The sequence below is a fragment of the Pelodiscus sinensis genome, chromosome 3 (genome assembly GCF_052426305.1).
Source record: "Pelodiscus sinensis isolate ZL-2025 chromosome 3, ASM5242630v1, whole genome shotgun sequence".
In the NCBI taxonomy this organism is placed as follows: Eukaryota; Metazoa; Chordata; order Testudines; family Trionychidae; genus Pelodiscus; species Pelodiscus sinensis.
This window is the reverse complement of record NC_143054.1, coordinates 132916246-132932546: the sequence shown is the minus strand read 5'-3', so window position 1 is coordinate 132932546 and position 16301 is coordinate 132916246. Positions and strand designations below refer to the sequence as shown.

General features: G+C 39.8%; 1 protein-coding gene across 3 annotated transcripts in view; it reads right to left on the bottom strand.

Annotated features, from left to right (window-relative positions):
* Positions 1-16301, bottom strand: part of EXO1 (exonuclease 1) — a 30734-nt gene that overhangs the window by 11327 nt on the left and 3106 nt on the right. For all 3 annotated transcript variants that reach the window (XM_075924836.2, XM_075924837.2, XM_075924838.2), the window contains exons 3-10: positions 16007-16126; positions 14888-15011; positions 11448-11585; positions 8713-8925; positions 6088-6275; positions 4306-4402; positions 2767-2995; positions 1111-1360 (exon numbers count right to left, since the gene is read on the bottom strand). In XM_075924836.2, the coding sequence (XP_075780951.2) occupies positions 1111-1360; positions 2767-2995; positions 4306-4402; positions 6088-6275; positions 8713-8925; positions 11448-11585; positions 14888-15011; positions 16007-16126 (1359 nt within the window). The remainder of the gene's footprint in view (positions 1-1110; positions 1361-2766; positions 2996-4305; positions 4403-6087; positions 6276-8712; positions 8926-11447; positions 11586-14887; positions 15012-16006; positions 16127-16301) is intronic.

Sequence of the window (16301 nt, the reverse complement as noted above, 5' to 3'; positions counted from 1 at the left end):
AAAGGGCTATTCCAAAATGTCCCTTACTCCTTGTAGAATGAGGTTTACAGGGACGTTGGAATAGTGAGCCCAAAATGACAGGCTTGCTGTGAAGATGCGGGATAGCTATTTCAGAATACTCCAGTATCCCCAAACAATGTTTCAGTGTAGTTGTAGCCTTATAGCCAGAACATTGATAAAAGAAAAGTATTTCTGTTTTATAGCAGTCTTGTCATACTCTGTATTTACAATAAAAACCAGACATGTAACTATATGCTCCTATTATATTAGGCCGACTTCTGCTTCCTTTCCAGGATTAACAGAAGGAAATAATCATACAAATACAGAAATAAAGCCCAGCATCAGATGTGTTATCCCGGTTCACTGCAGCTACATGTCTACTTTAAGAAATGTGCGCAAGCAGATGCAAATAAACCTTAGAAAGTCGGAACGACTAGGCTTTAGGGGTAGCCTGCCTCCATGAGACTTCTCTGGGAGACAGAATCCTTGCGTTGTCCTATTTTATACTCACCTTAACTAGTCAGCACACTATAAGCCTATGGAAGACAATACTGGAATTTGGACTGGCATCAATATACCTTTAACCTCACATATAAAAAAAAATCAACCTTAAAATGAAGAAATTTAAATAGGAAACCAAAGCTAAATGGGATTTTCCATTTTTCAACAGAATCCCACAAACCAATGAATTCATCAAAGAGCTGAAACGTATTCAGATAACATGGCATCCCTAAATGCAGTTAATACGTATCACATAAGTCCACTGCTCAAATAGGCAGGACATCTGGGGTCAATTTCTGGTTTCAATCCTCATCTGCTGTTTGACTCTGGGAAAGTCAGCTTTTGTTCAACTGTTTCTGCTCCCGCCTTTTGTACATCTATTAATGTTTTAAGTTCTTTGGGAAGAGAACTGTCTCTGGTTATGTGTTTGTACCATGTCTAATACAAGTGGCCTCCAATCTCCACTGGGAGTCTTGAGGTAGTATTGCAATACACAGTCTGAACAATAATAGTAGGAAAACTGCAATGTTAAATTCTTAATATTCCATGACAATTTAATCTTGACATTTTTATATTATATTACTCATTAAAACAGTGGTTTAAACATGCCTGCTTCTAGTCCCTGGAACAACAATAGCACCATTCTCTTCATTTTTCTTCTGCAGAAAGGAAGCAAATTTGTTCCTGACTTTAGGTTGGCTGTTTGCGCTCTGTTTACTTAAAGAGTCCCCTGGAGCACGAATCATTGACACTGCAGAGATAGACTTCTGTGGCTCACCATCTTCACTGTTTTCTTTCTTGGGCTTTTTTGCTTTTGAAAACGAATACTGACTCAACAGGTCTCCATCCGACAACTCTTCTAAATAGAAAGAATACATTTTTCATAAACTTTAATATCAATTGTAGAAATGCTCTGTAGAACGAACTCTCCTGGCTATTAAGAAATGAGCTAAACCGAGCAAGTATTATGCTGCTTACTATTCTAACTAATCCAAAAGGGTGTTAATTTAAGAATGGTGTAGGCATTTAGGATATTGCCATCTTTACAACAAATGTTGACTAGTATACTCGTCTAGTATATGTTCTTATACAATGAATGTACTACAAAGTGGCCTGTTTCACAAATCATATTAAGATACAATTCCAAGACTACTACTACTATTACCACCACTAACCATTTATAATGTACTAAGTACTGTACCAGAGTAAGAAACATTTCAGACTGAGTATATAAACTGACACAATGGACAATGATTTAGAAAAGAGGTCATGAGGAAACTATTAGTGAGGAAAGCAAGGTAGGAAGGATCACTGAAAGAAATGGTATTGAAGAGAAAAAGAGGTCACATACTTGGATAGCAAATACTGAAAGCCTGTTCCAAACATTACAAAGTGTCTAAATCAAGAAAGGGTAAAAGTGATCAATATAGACAGCACTGAGAGATGTGGAACATGATCAAAAGATGCAGCATAAGCACATGGAATATACAGGGATGATATTTAAACATGACAAGTTTATGTCAGGCCTTCAAAGTGAGGACAGTGAGCAAAAACAGGTCTATAAAAAGATGCAAAAAGTGGTAAGTCTGCCTAGTAAGCAAATTTTTTGATAACCTGGAAATGAGAGAAGCTGAAGGGAAGAATGTCACAGCAGTCAAGGCAGAAAGTGACCAAGATTTCAAAGAAGGCTGAGGATTGGAAGAGGCTGAAGAAGAGAAGACAACTCCCCTGAAGAAATCACATATACCAAGTAGCATAAGAACAGAGAAGTGCCCCTTTCACTTAGCTAGCAATAGCTCATCAGTTACCCAAGTAAGGGAAGATTCAGTGGAAAAAAGGGGAAGAAATCAGAATGAAGAATATCACGGGAAAAATGGAAGAAAGAGCACTTAGGCTGTGGGAATAGACAGAGAATGCTCAAAGATCTTGGAGATGTAATGTAAGGATAGCAGCACATATAATATAGGTTCAACCTCTATGAGCTGAACTTCAGCACCATCTGCGACCTGGCTATGGGACATTCCTGTGGGTGCTCCTGGGCTGGAGCACTCACTAGGAAATGCCAGCCCCTGCGCTCAGCAACTCCTCCCCTTTCCTCAGAGCATCCAGAGCTAAGGGAGGAAGTGGAGGGAGCGAGGGATGCTCAGGGGAAGAAACAGGGTGGCAACACAGATGGTGTTTTCAACTTCAGGTCTTCAACTCAATTTTAAAAATGGTTCTCCCTTTTCCTCTTTGTCCTGATAATTTTTGGGTAAAGAAACATACCACTTCTTGATCTTTTGACTAGTAGCTCCTTGCTTGGAAGTTTCAGGCCTCTAATACTAATTATCTTCTCAATGCCTTTGGTAGTTGATTTCTCTAGGAAATGTGTGCTACATGTGGTAACGTCTGTATTATGATCCGGCTTATAGTCTCTGCTCCAAATGCTATTTACACAATACAGCTTCTGACTAGCAGTTCTATCATTCCAGCCACGACTTCTTGGCTGTGAAGGCTATAAAAAATAAAAAAGAAAGAACTAAATGTATTGGAGAGAAATTTATTCAATCAATGATTCTCCACTTTAGTGTATCAAGATGATTTTGACACTATCTTTCTTCCTCTTATAAGTTCAATTATAAATTGTTTTACCATCAGAAGAATTCTTATTTTAAAAGGTCTTATTGTTATACTAGATGAAGGCTTAAATCCCAGCATTCAAAAAGCAACACATTATTCTAGCTCTTACCATTTCTGAGCTGTTAGTCAGCTGCTAAAATCATATTCAAATTGAAGTGAAAAAAAGATAGTAACAAAAAGAATTGTTTTTTAAAAAGTGAGTTTTGATTTATTGAAGCCTTTTTTTCCAATATTTTTAAAACCTTCTATATCTTCCAATATCTCCCCCCCCCCCCCGCACTTCATTTCATGAGGCTTCTTGAACTCAAAAAACTGTTTATAGTTCAAATTTAGGAAAGGCTATGAACAAATGCTGAATTCCCATGGACTTCAAAGGGACACAATCACAGATTTAAGTGATTTTCTAAGTCAGGGCCAGTCAATGACAAAATGGACATGAAACTGTTATATTTTACTGGGAAAGAAAACCACAGAAGATACTAATAAATATGAGCTTTATTTAATCTTTTTGGAACGACTGAGAAATTAAAAAAAAAAGGCAAAAATTCTCTCAGAAAATTGTGTGTCACCTAAATACAGGATGCTTTTCAAAGCATTAGTGATCAAAGTTAGGGTGGACTAGGGATGTTACATTTTTACAAAAAAAATATTTTAACTGCTGAAATTTTCAACTGACTCCCATCTCCATCCCCTATGATACAGGGGCAGCAGCATGGGGGGAGAGAGGGCAGTTGGCTCAGGGGGAGTCGGTATGCATGGGGAGTTGACCTGAAAGCTGGTTCCCCACATAACCATCCATCCCCCCCTGCTGCTGCCTCCCAACAGTAGTGCAGAGGTAGAAGAGGAAGAGGACTCCACTAGCTTAAAAGTTGGCTCCCACCTCCCCTCCAAACAGCAGGGGACGAGAGAATCTTACAGATTAACTGATGAGCCCAGGTTTATAGGCTAACCATGTACACAAGTACACATTAACATCTCCTTAGGGTAGGCACCAAAAATTTGTATTCTGTTGCTGCTTGACCCTTATTAGTATTTCAGACTCCTTGAGTGCCATATATATCTATCATAACAAACCAGCTTGTACTCCTTGATATCATTGTAGGTAACATTCAACCACACAACCCTTGCAATTCCAATAGCATGTCAAAATCCTATATTAAATGTTTTAAAAACAAACAATGTTACCTGTGATGCATCAGGGTTGTAGTCATCAATTTGCTGCAATGTATCAATATCTTTATTGCCAAGAGCAATTTGAAAAGCAGCAGCATCACCAATATGTCTAAATTAATCAAATTAAGGGGATATGTATATATCTGTATATTTTATATGTAACATACAAATGCTAAGACAATTACAACTTCTACACTATTTTCTATATTAACATATGCAATAAGAACAATCCAAAGAGTAAACATCCAAAGACTACCATATGCTGCTGGGCATGCTCCTTACCCCTCACCTCATTCAGTAGCAGCACCTGGGAGTCCTGGAGAATGAGGGTAGGTCACAAAAGAGTTCAAAGAAAAGAAGCCACTAGACATTACTAGGGAGCAGGCAGGAGAAACAGAGATGGTTTCAACACACAGAAGTCTCTATTAGTCACTCCCCACAGCAGCTTGGCAGGTGTACCAAAGTTGCAAGGTAGCTCATAATGTCTCCTTTCCTAAATGATTTCTTATTCCGTCATGCTGGGAGTTAGAGGAAGACAAATGATGGGGAAATGCCAACACCCAAAAACCCCACAGATTTTGCCCCTCCCCTTTGCCTAACCACAGCAAATGGGGGCATTACAAGAATCACCTTCCCACCACACATAGTATACACCTGTGGCAACCAAACAGTAGATCGCGATCTACCGGTAGATCTCAGGGGCTCTAAGAGTAGCTCTTGAGCCCTCTCTGAACTGCGTGCCTGCGCAGTACATATACATTAGATTTCCTCATTTGAGGAGCAGTTACTCACTGAGCAACAACACAGGTGAGTAGCTGCGAGGAATGGTGGGAGCTGGAATGGTGGGAGCTGGGAGGTTGGGAGGGCTGAAATACCCCAGCTGTGGCTTTCAGCTGAAAGAGGCTATCCCGCACTCCAGCTGATTGGCAGCTTCTCCTCTGCGCCTGCCCACGTGGAGCTTGGTGCACCCTAGCTGAGCGCCATGGCCAGCTGGCCGGGCAGCCACTTCTCTTTCTTCTAGCCCGGCTGCCCTGCGCTCAGCCCAGGGAGGCTGCGTCTAGCTCCAGCTGTGCTGGAGCAAGCTTTCCAGGCTGAGCGCAGGATCACAGATGCCCATCTGATGGACTGTATACGACTAGCAATCTCAGACTACAACCCAGACTTCAACACACTGTTCAGTCACAGGTTTCACACTGAGACTTTGTTATTGGAAGAAAAAATATATAATTATCAATACTTGATTTTAGATTTACAAAATAGCAGAGAACAAAATGTATAATAGCATGAATTAAAAACAAACCATTTATTTCATAACTATAAACATGATTTTAATTTTATATACTGCATAATTTAAAAATAAACTGTTTAACAATGTATAAGGGCTGGGGATAGCAAGTGATGGACAGGAGAATAGAGAGGGCGGGGCTTCAAAGAAGGGGCGGGGCTTCAAAGAAGGGGCGGGGCGGTAGATCTTCGTCTGTTCTGAGACTTAAAAAGTGATCTTGGGTGTAAAAAGGTTGGAGACCACTGGTATACACCATCTAAAAAAAGCCTAAATTCAGTCTAAAGTTAAGCTAATTAAAGCAATATTTGTGGGTTTAGAACAAAGTTGTTTCCTTCTGGTGACTGCAATGCTTTAAAAAGCTGAAGACAGACAGACTTAACTTTAGCTAGGCTGACTGATCAAACAAAAGCCTCCTGTATAATAATGGAGAAAGCTGTAAAGGAAAGGAAGAAAAGAAACCCACTATGCCACCTTACTTTCCCCGTAATATGCCAGAGCAGAAAGGATACCGCCCTGCATAAAGTAGCGTTTCTGGATCAATGTTGTCATCATAAGCATTCAGAGGAACAAGTTTCCTCTTGACTGGATCAAAAACCAGTTGATAAAGAAAAGTATTATTGGCTCGAATAAATCCTTCTATGTACTCTTCAGATACAGTTATATTCATTTTCAGGTACTGCCCAATTTTCTTAATAACCTGTCAACAAAAACAACAACAACAACGCCTTCTTGTCACTTCCAACCACAGGAAATGCAATACCATGCATGTCTTCAAACCTATTATTCCAAATATCCTAGAGGAGGTAACTGACTAGATGGAAAGCTGCTGTTAGCACAGTATAGAAATGCGTGGTGGAGTAATGTAATAGAACTGCCTTCACGCACACATTTTATATAAATACATAGACACTTTACATTAGCAGACAAAACATTTATTTAGCAACAGTTAAGGTTTCGGAAGGGCACATTATAGTAATCCAAATCCTTAAAAACAGGAGAAAAAATTTAATGCAGAGTGACTTGTGCTTTACTTTCCACCTTCATATTGCCTGCCACACCATTAACTAGGGATGTAAAATCCTGGTCCTGTTTAATTGGTTAATTAATAAAAGGGAGAAGGGTGAGGGGTGCTCCAGCTCAACTGGGCTGGCATGCCTCCCCCCACTCCCACTACAGGCAAAGACTGCTCCAGCCTATGGATGTTAGATAGCATGTAATTGAATAGTCAGCCCCGACACCTAGCACAGCTGCATCTGTATCAGTGGCAGCAGTGCACCGTGGCAGGCAGAGCTGTCTTTCTTCCTGCACAGACTAGCTCCCCTCACAGACCGGCTCCCACCTGTCAGGAGAGGGACTAGGAGAGCACTGGCTGACGGTCCCGCCCCTGGGGACTACTGAATAGTCGTGTAACTGTTAAAATTTCATGCGGTTACACGACTATTCAATTACACACATTCTAACATCCCTAGGCTGGAGCAACCTCTGCCTGCTGTGGGGGGGGGGGGGCGCACTCCAGCCCAGTTGGACTGGTGCACCCGTTTCCCTCCCACCCCCAGTTCCTTCTTCCTTTAATTGGTCAACAAATTAAACGGTATATTTAACCATTTTACCAATATGTTTAACCAGTTAACCATTCAGATACAGAAGCAGCAAGGAGTGGGGGGAATGTGTGTAGTTCACAGGATAAACCCAGGCTTATCGGTTAATTGTGTAGTCATCTACACGTTGACATCCCTACTCCAGCTCCCACCGGTTAACCTTAACTTGTTGAATGTAGCTACTTTTTTGGTGGTTCTTATGAATTCACTAATTGGCAGGAAGTGCTGAGACAAGTATATTGAGAAGGATGCATTAAGATATGAGCAATTTTACACTCAAAGAAACTAAACTGAAAAACATGAGTAAACCAAAGAGGTAAGGCAGGGAACATATTTTGCAAGTTTTTTTTCCTGTTTTTTCCAATTATTTTTTAGTGTAACTCATTTCAAAGAGAAATATGAATGCTGTTTCATACACCGTTGGACCAATATACTTGTTGCTCAATTATTGGCTCAGAATATTTACTGCTGAAATGCTTCATGTGAGATTAGCAAATAAGAGCGTTTCAGATTTCACAAATTTCACTGTTTAACTAAGCTAGGCATACTTCCCTTTTTTAAAGTACAGGTTTATCTTAATAGTGAAAATTGTAATTAAACAATGGAAAAAATCTACAAGAATTCCTTCTGATATTAAGAAAGTTTGATTAGCAAGTCAAATAGCGTTAACAAAAGGTGTGTGAAATAGAGAGGAATAGCACTTTTTAAACCTCAAGAGGTCCAGATCAAGCAGAGCACTTAGGCAATGTTTAATTTTATGAATAGTTCAGTTGAAGTTAACTGAACTTGGTTTGCTGGATTAGTGCTACCATGCCTCCAAAATAACATTGTGAGGTTTCATGTTTATTATTCCTCAAGAACTCTTCTTCCATATTGTTCAGAAGAAGTTAATAAACAACATAAAGGAAGTACAATTTCAAACTAAATCTATCCTCTGGATTTTTCAGTGTGTCAGGTTAATTTTAGGTGTACGCTCAGTGGGGAAAGAACTGCCTTTATGTTAATGTCTTGTATGATGTCAAACATATTGTTTGTCCATAATTATAAAAAATAATCATGCATGACTTTCAACACACAGAGGGAACAGAAAAAAAGAAGGTGACACTTCTTCCTTGAGGCATTCTTACACAGAACCACCACACAGAATCTGGCACAATCTGAAATCAATTTAAAAGTTGTGGGATGGCTTTGTGGGACTGCACCACAAGGAGTACATAAAGGATATCATGAATAACAATCTTTGAAAAATCTGTCTATATGTACTATTTATTCTCGAAGAATCAGATTAAGCCAGCATTTGTTTTATTTAATTGTTGGGATACAGTTTTCCAATGCTTAAGTCAATATACTGTTATATTAATGAAACACACTATTCTTCAACATCACTGGAACATTTCCTTTGATAGGCACCTCCTTAACTACCTGCATTTTTAGAACACCCTTCATGATGCCCAATTTCTCAGATATTTTCAATAACATCTTAGACATATATAAAGACTTTGATATTTTAGGATTTCTAATCTGAGTGTACATTACCTTTATAATATCAGGATTGCTGGCTAGTTTTAATAGCTTGCATGCCTTAGCTAACCCAATTCCATGAAGTGATGGAAGGTAGTCACAACCAGAGAGAATGCACATGTAACGGAATTTCTCTTCAGTAAATACATCTCCAAGCTGTTTACACTTTCCTAGTCGAGCCTGATCAATCTCTAGTCCATTTCCAAACTTGTCAATTTTCAGAAACACCTTGAAATAAGAGTGAGAACAAGTACTAAACATTAATTCTCATCTGATTGTATTTTATGCGCATTGGTGAACTAAAGCTTGATCCCCACAAAAATATTTTACATCATTAGCTTGTGTACTTGCCTTGCCTATTACACTTGCTCTCAGAGCCTAAATTCTCGAAAGCACAGAACAAGGTTGCCTGCCAGAAACATATATGGACACACGTTAATATTGTAATTAAGGGGAGGAGGAATTGTTTTAGTTTGCTTTCAAACAAATACGACCCCATTTGGCATTTTGCTTTCCCTGTTTGGAAATCACATACTGCATTATAGACGCTGCTAAAATAAATATTTATTAGTCTGTGGCACTTAATGGAGAAAAAACAGGGTTAAATTTGACCCTTAATCTCCATAGTTCAATTTTCCAGTCTGTGACAAGTTAATTCATAGACTTTAAGGTCAGAAGGGACCATTATGATCATCTAGCCTGACCCCCTGCACAATGCAGCCACAGAATCTCACCCACCCACTACTCACCTATATCTCAGATACTGAAGTCCTCAAATGATGGTTTAAAGATCCCAAGATGCAGACAATCCTCCCGCAAGTGACCCCCCCCCCCATGTTATAGAGGAAGGCGAAAAACCTCCAGGGCCTCTCAAATACCCTGGAGGAAAATTCCTTCCCGACCCCAAATATGGCGATCAGCTGAACCCTGAGCATGTGGGCAAGACTCACCAACCAGACACTTAGAAAAAAAGTTCTCTATAGTAACTCCTATCTTCCCACCATTGGCCTATTTACCACTGATAGTGAAAGGTCAATTGCCAAGATCATGTTATCTCATAAACATCCCCTTCATAAACCCATCTAGCTTAATCTTGAAGCAAGATAGGCGTTTTTTGTCCCCACTAGTTCCCTTGGAAGGCTGTTCCAGAACTTACTCCTCTGATGGTTAGAAACCTATGCCTAATTTCGAGTCTAAACTTCCTACTAGCCAGCTTATATCCATTTGTTCTTGTGTCCACATTGGTATTGAGCTTAAATAATTCCTCTCCCTCCCTGGCATTTATCGCTCTAATATATTTAAAGAGAGCAATCATATCTCCCCTCAGCCTTCTTTTGGTTAAGGTAAACAAGCCAAGTTCCTTAAGTCTCCTTTCATAAGACAGGTTTTCCATTCCTTGAATCATCCTAGTAGCCCTTCTTTCTACGTGTTCCAGTTTGAATTCATCCTTCTTAAACATGGGAGACCAGAACCGCAAACAGTGTTCCAAATGAGGTCTCACCAATGCCTTATATAATGGCACTAACACCTCCTTATGTATACTGTAAATACCTCGCCTAATGCATCCCAAAACCATATTACCCTTTTTCGCGGCCATGTCACATTGGTGGCTCATAGTCATCCTGTGATCAACCAGGACTCCAAGGTCCTTCTCCTCTTCCGTTACTTCCAACTGATGTGTCCCCAGCTTATAACTAAAATTCTTGTTATTAATCCCTAAATGCATAACCTTACGCTTCTTACTATTAAGTTTCATCCTACTACTATTACTCTAATTTACAAGATCATCCAGATCTTCCTGTATGGTATCCCGATCCTTTTCTGAATTGGCAATACCTCCCAACTTTGTGTCATCCGCAAACTTTATTAGCACACTCCCACTTTTAGTGCCGAGGTCAGTAATAAAAAGATTAAATAATAATGGTCCCAGAACTGATCCCTGAGGAACTCCACTAGTAACCTCTCTCCAGCCTGACAGTTCACCTTTCAGTATGACTCGCTGTAGTCTCCCCTTTAACCAGTTCCTTATCCACCTCTCAATTTTCATATTGATCCCCATCTTTTCCAATTTAACCAATAATTCCCCATGTGGTACTGTATCAAATGCCTTACTGAAATGGAGGTAGATTAGATCCACTGCATTTCCTTTATCTAAAAAATCTGTTACTTTCTCAAAGAAGGAGATCAGATTGGTTTGGCACGATCTGCCTTTTGTAAAACCATGCTGTAATTTGTCCCAATTGCCATTAACCTAACTACTTTCGCCTTCAAAAATTTTTCCAAGATCTTGCATACTACAGTTGTCAAACTAACAGGCCTGTAGTTATCCGGGTCACTTTTTTCCCCTTTTTTAAAAATAGGAACTATATTAGCAATTCTCCAGTCAAATGGTACAACCCCTGAGTTTAGAGATTCATTAAAAATTTTTGCTAATGGACTTGCAATTTCATATGCCAGTTCCGTCAATATTCTTGGATGAAGATTATTTGGGGCCCCCGATTTACTCCCATTAAGATGTTCGAGTTTGGCTTCTACCTCGGATTTGATAATATCTACCTCCATAACCTTATTCCCATTTGTTATGTTGCCATTATCCCTAAGCTCTTCATTAGCCTTATTAAAGGTACATAATTGTAAGTACATAAAATACATGAAGTAAGTTCATAATTGTACTTACATACGTCGCAAGTGCAAATAGACAATTAGTTGGCATAATGCTTTGACTTTGGACTATATTTATTTTTCATTACCTTTTTACACCCAAAAGCCAGAAGATCTGAGTCCTCTGTAATTATAGCTTGTACTATGCCAGTTTTATTAAGGTAGGCTAACTGAGCATCAGCTTCATACGGAGCAACAATACAATCAATTCCTTGGGCACGGGCAGCCTGTATACAAACAAGGGAGAGAAAAATGTAAGGAACTCAACAATATTATTACTGAACTGCAGCAGCATATAAGCCTCCAACAGATTTAGGCCCTATTTTGCTAAGCATTGTGGTTACAATTTTCAAAAGTGCCTAAGTGACTTAGTAACCCTTATCTGCATTTTCAAAAATGACTTCGGCTAAGTCTACATTTATTGACACAATTTGGTCCATGCCCGAGAGTTGACTAAACAAAATTCGTCAGAGGGTGTTCACGTTTGCTCCCTCTGTCAAAAGATCACATTCACACTGGGGGCACCATCAACAACAGCGTGTGGTATGTATCTCTCAGTGAAGTGTAGTGGAAAGCAGAGTGATTCCCTCCAAGCTTTCCCATAGCATACTCAGCGAGCAGCATCATGAGTAGCTCTGTGAGCTCTACTTGCTGGGGCAAGTCAAAGCAGCACAGCAATCTGTCCCCCTAATCCTGCAGCTGCAGTCTGCAGCTGTGCTCCTAGGGCAGGGCAGATCCGGAACATTCCAATGATTTGCTCTTTCTTTGTTCCCCAGATGAGCAGCTCGCTCATCTATCAGATGAGACTCCCCAGAGATTTGAAAGGGGAGGAGTGCATGCATGCAGGGTAGCAGAGATCAAAACACTGGACAGGCATTGTGGGATACTGGCGGAAGCCAGTTACATTGACAAAAAACAGTACTGCACTGGCTCTGTGTCAACAATAAAGGGAGGAGAAAAGAAAAAAGCCTCTGGTAGGGGTGGAAGTTTTTTGTCACTGGAGTTGGAGGTTTTTCCTGACGAAAGTCACATTGCAATATGAACACTCTCACTGCTTTGTTGCCAAAAGGCAGGTTTGGTGACAAAACGTGGTAGTGTAGGCATGCCTTTAAACACTAAGGAGCCTAAGTCCCATTGACCTTCATGACATTCGGGCTCCTAAGTCACTTTTGAAAATGGAAGGTAAGCAATTTTGAAAGTTTTACCATGTAACCATGTAGTAATAAATCTACTATATATTTGAAAGAGTTTGTGTGCCTGTCTGTGAGTCTGTTTGTTCAAAAACTTCTAAATGGCAAGAGATAGGACCACCAAATTTGGTATGCAACTTCCTCTAATAACAACTTAAATCAAAATAAGGGTTTGGTTGTGCCAAGACAACGGAACATGCCTAGAATGTGATTGTTTCTCATAAAATGGAAAGAGAGGTTTCCTAGTAGGGCGAGATATACTGTGTAATGACCATGGGAGCAGTAAGGGGCCAGAGAGGGGGACTGGAACAGCTATAATCCCACAGGGGCAGCAGGGAACAAGGATGGAAAAAGAGACAGCTGTCTACTATATATGAGAGAGTTTGTTTGCTTGTGAGTCTGAGTCTGTCCCCCCAGCCAGAGGACATGCACTCCTCTCCCATCTGTGCCTGCTGCAGCATCCATGGACAGGCACTTCTTATTTGGCCCCAAACTGCTGCAGTGAGTGAGGGTTGGAGTTGTCCTCTCCCCCCAGGGTAGCCTGCATACTGAACCCCTCATCGACAGCCTCACCCCAAAAATTTTCAGTTAAGGACTCAAGCAACGCTGGGTAAATCCTCTGCTAAACCAAACACAACAGAAAAGCCTCCCCAAAACCACAAAACACCACAAAAACAAAACAAATAAAACCCACCTAAGGATCTAGCCATAAAAGTTTCATAATAAATAATTTAAATTAAAGAAACCAAACAAACATTTGCTTACAAATAACTTCTATACTGGCCTCCAATCTCATCCATAGTTATTGGACCTGATCACAACTGTTTATTTTTCAATTCCAACCATTTTCTTCTATTCAAAGAAAAAGGATCTGAACAAATGTAAGATCGATAATACTCTTCTGTGCCATTTTTAAGTGATCCATAATTTTCCCTTATACAGTTTTTTTGCGAACTAAAAATGAAAAAATAGTATTATTTCCTGTGTCATTTACTTATGCCAGTGATACTCAGATGGAGGCTCCCAAGCCACAAATGGCTTGTGTGTCTCCTGCAGCTCTTTGAAGCACATGCTATTAAAACACTATGATTTAATTAATAACTAATCTAGGTTATTAACCAGTCAGGATGGTTTCACTGTGTTACTAGTCAAATGTAGTTGATAAAATAATAGTACTTATTATAACTTAAATAGTGCATGTTTAAGTAGGCATAATGCTATAGTAAGTGAAACAATGAATTTACTCTAATGTGACTCTTTTGGGTAATGCCACTGAGGTCTGAGTACCACTGATATATACTAAAATGTCAAATGTGAAAGGACACTTAATGGTTCAGTTAAAATTTAAAAGGTATCTGTAAATGACAGCCACAGACCTATTATAAAAAATCTGGCATAATGAAAAACAGAGAATGGATTTCTCCATCTGGTGTGCTGAACAGTCAAAAATGTGCTTAATATACACTTCAGGGTGTATTATATTATGATGCTACAAGTTGAGAGAAAGTTGAAAGACTAGTATGTAAATATGGGCAATGAACAAGATGTAAACACAGTGGAGAAGTTGCTAAAACTGTAGATTAGTTAATCCTTTAGACTACACACATTTTCCCCTTGCTGCCTCTCTATCAGAGACAGAAAGGGGTCAGAGGATGGGAGGTGAGGTGCTGGCTTAAAAGCCAGTTTCTCACGAGCACCAGAACTGCCTGCCCCTCAACCCCTTGCACTGCTGCCTCCGATAGAGGCAGCAAAGTGGATGGCAAGGTGGGAAGGCTGAAGCAAATACGCGTGGGGAGCCAGCTCCCTGTGCATATCAGCTCCCACAGCCCCACCTGCCTCCCCCATTTGCTGCCTCCTTCAGAGGCAGTGGGGGAGGGGGGCCCACAGGCAGGAGCCGGTCCTGGGGGAAGCTAGCTTAAAAGCCAATTCCCCCAAGCACCAGCTCCCGGGTACCACCTGTAGGAGGCAACAAAAGGGGGGGGGGAGGGATGCGCACCAGGTCCATGGAAGGCAGCAGCATAGTGGGGTGGGAGTAGAGGAGCTGCCCATGGACAGAGGCTACCCCATGAGATGCAGAGCAGCCTCTGTCTGTGGGGAGCTCGGACCCTCCCGCGGACAGGGGCTGCTGCCACCCCATGTCCTTATATCAGAGGCAGCAGCAGGGGGCTCCCTGGAAGCGGGGTTGGGAGTGTACTGACTGCAGTCCCCATCGATTATCGAATAGTCATGTAACTGCCAAGATTTCATGCCATTACACAACTATTCAATATACATATCATCTAACATCCCTACTGTAGATGACATCTGCAAACCTACTATAGATATAATTTACAACTTACTTTAATAACTTCATGAGCCATAGCATGGGTAACATTAACACTGCGCCCAAAACAGTCTCTGGCTTCTGATAATTTCCCCTCACGAAGCAATTGTTTCCCCTTCAGAAGACTGGCCTGGCGTTTTCTGTAAGGTAATAAAAATATCCACCTCCCTCAATATATTAGTATTATTCAACATTTACATATCATAATTTGCATGACACTTTATGAAGAATTAAGATTGATATAGTTCCTTCTCCAAAAAGGTCAAAACCTATGTTATACAAATGAAGAATATGAAGATATGAAAGGGCATAGGAAAAGGGGTGCAAACTGGTGCAAATAATGAGAATCATTTTGTAGTGATGCTTATAAATAGCAATACAATGCTACAGAGACTGAAGAAGAAGCAGGCAGTAGGCCTTGGGATGAACAGTGAAAATTAGGGCAGACATGGCTTTTGAGGATGGTTTCAAAGGAGAATGAACACAAGAGGGAATTGTGATTGCTTCCAGACTGAAAATTCATTATTTTCCAAATTTGAGGAGACTAAGCCCTAATAAGATTTAAAACTCTTTGGGGCAAAGGCCATCTGTTTGTTCTACATCCAAACAGCACCTAGCATAATTGAGTCCTGTTCCTCTATCCATTGCAAAATAATGAAAATTGCTAACCTAGCAAGTTCACAAGATATTAGTATTATCAAATCAGAATCTGAATCTAAAACCCAGTCATAATTCAAATCTTAATATAATGCAGATTCAATAAAGCCTTGTTGATCCATCATTAATAATCATCAATTACTGTAGTGGCAACTAACCAAATCTATGGTTATACCTCTGATTTGTCCAAGGAGATTAGAACTACAGATGATGTTTCAGATTACAAATAAGAGAGAAGCTGTTGCCCAAAATATCTACTTCTGCACCATTTCTAAAAGATTTTTTTAAAAGTGAAGTTCTATTCTAAAATATCCAAACAAAATGTTGAGGCTTAGCATTGAAATAATTATTAAACCACATTGTAAGAGATGTAGAAACTAAAGCAATCTTTGATAAGCACAGTGAATTTACCATGTTTTAAAACAATTTAAAATGAGCAGAGACAATATAATTTGTTTGCAAGTTGATCATTACTTACTCTCTTCGAGCCTTTTCCACTTCCTTTTTAGAAGGCAGGGTACATCCATCAAATACTAGAACTGGCTTGATCCCAAATGACAAGAGCATATCAACAAGTTTCATGCAGAAGATTACATATCTGTAAGTATATATTTTTTCTCATTACAAAACAAGAAAACAACCATTTATTGTCAGTGAAACAAACTTTAAGACAAAACACATACTTCTAACTTGCAGGAAAAACAAACATAAGCTGATGATCATTAACATTCAAAGCTGTCAGTGAGCTGTAATTTTTTTTAAAAAAATGGAAG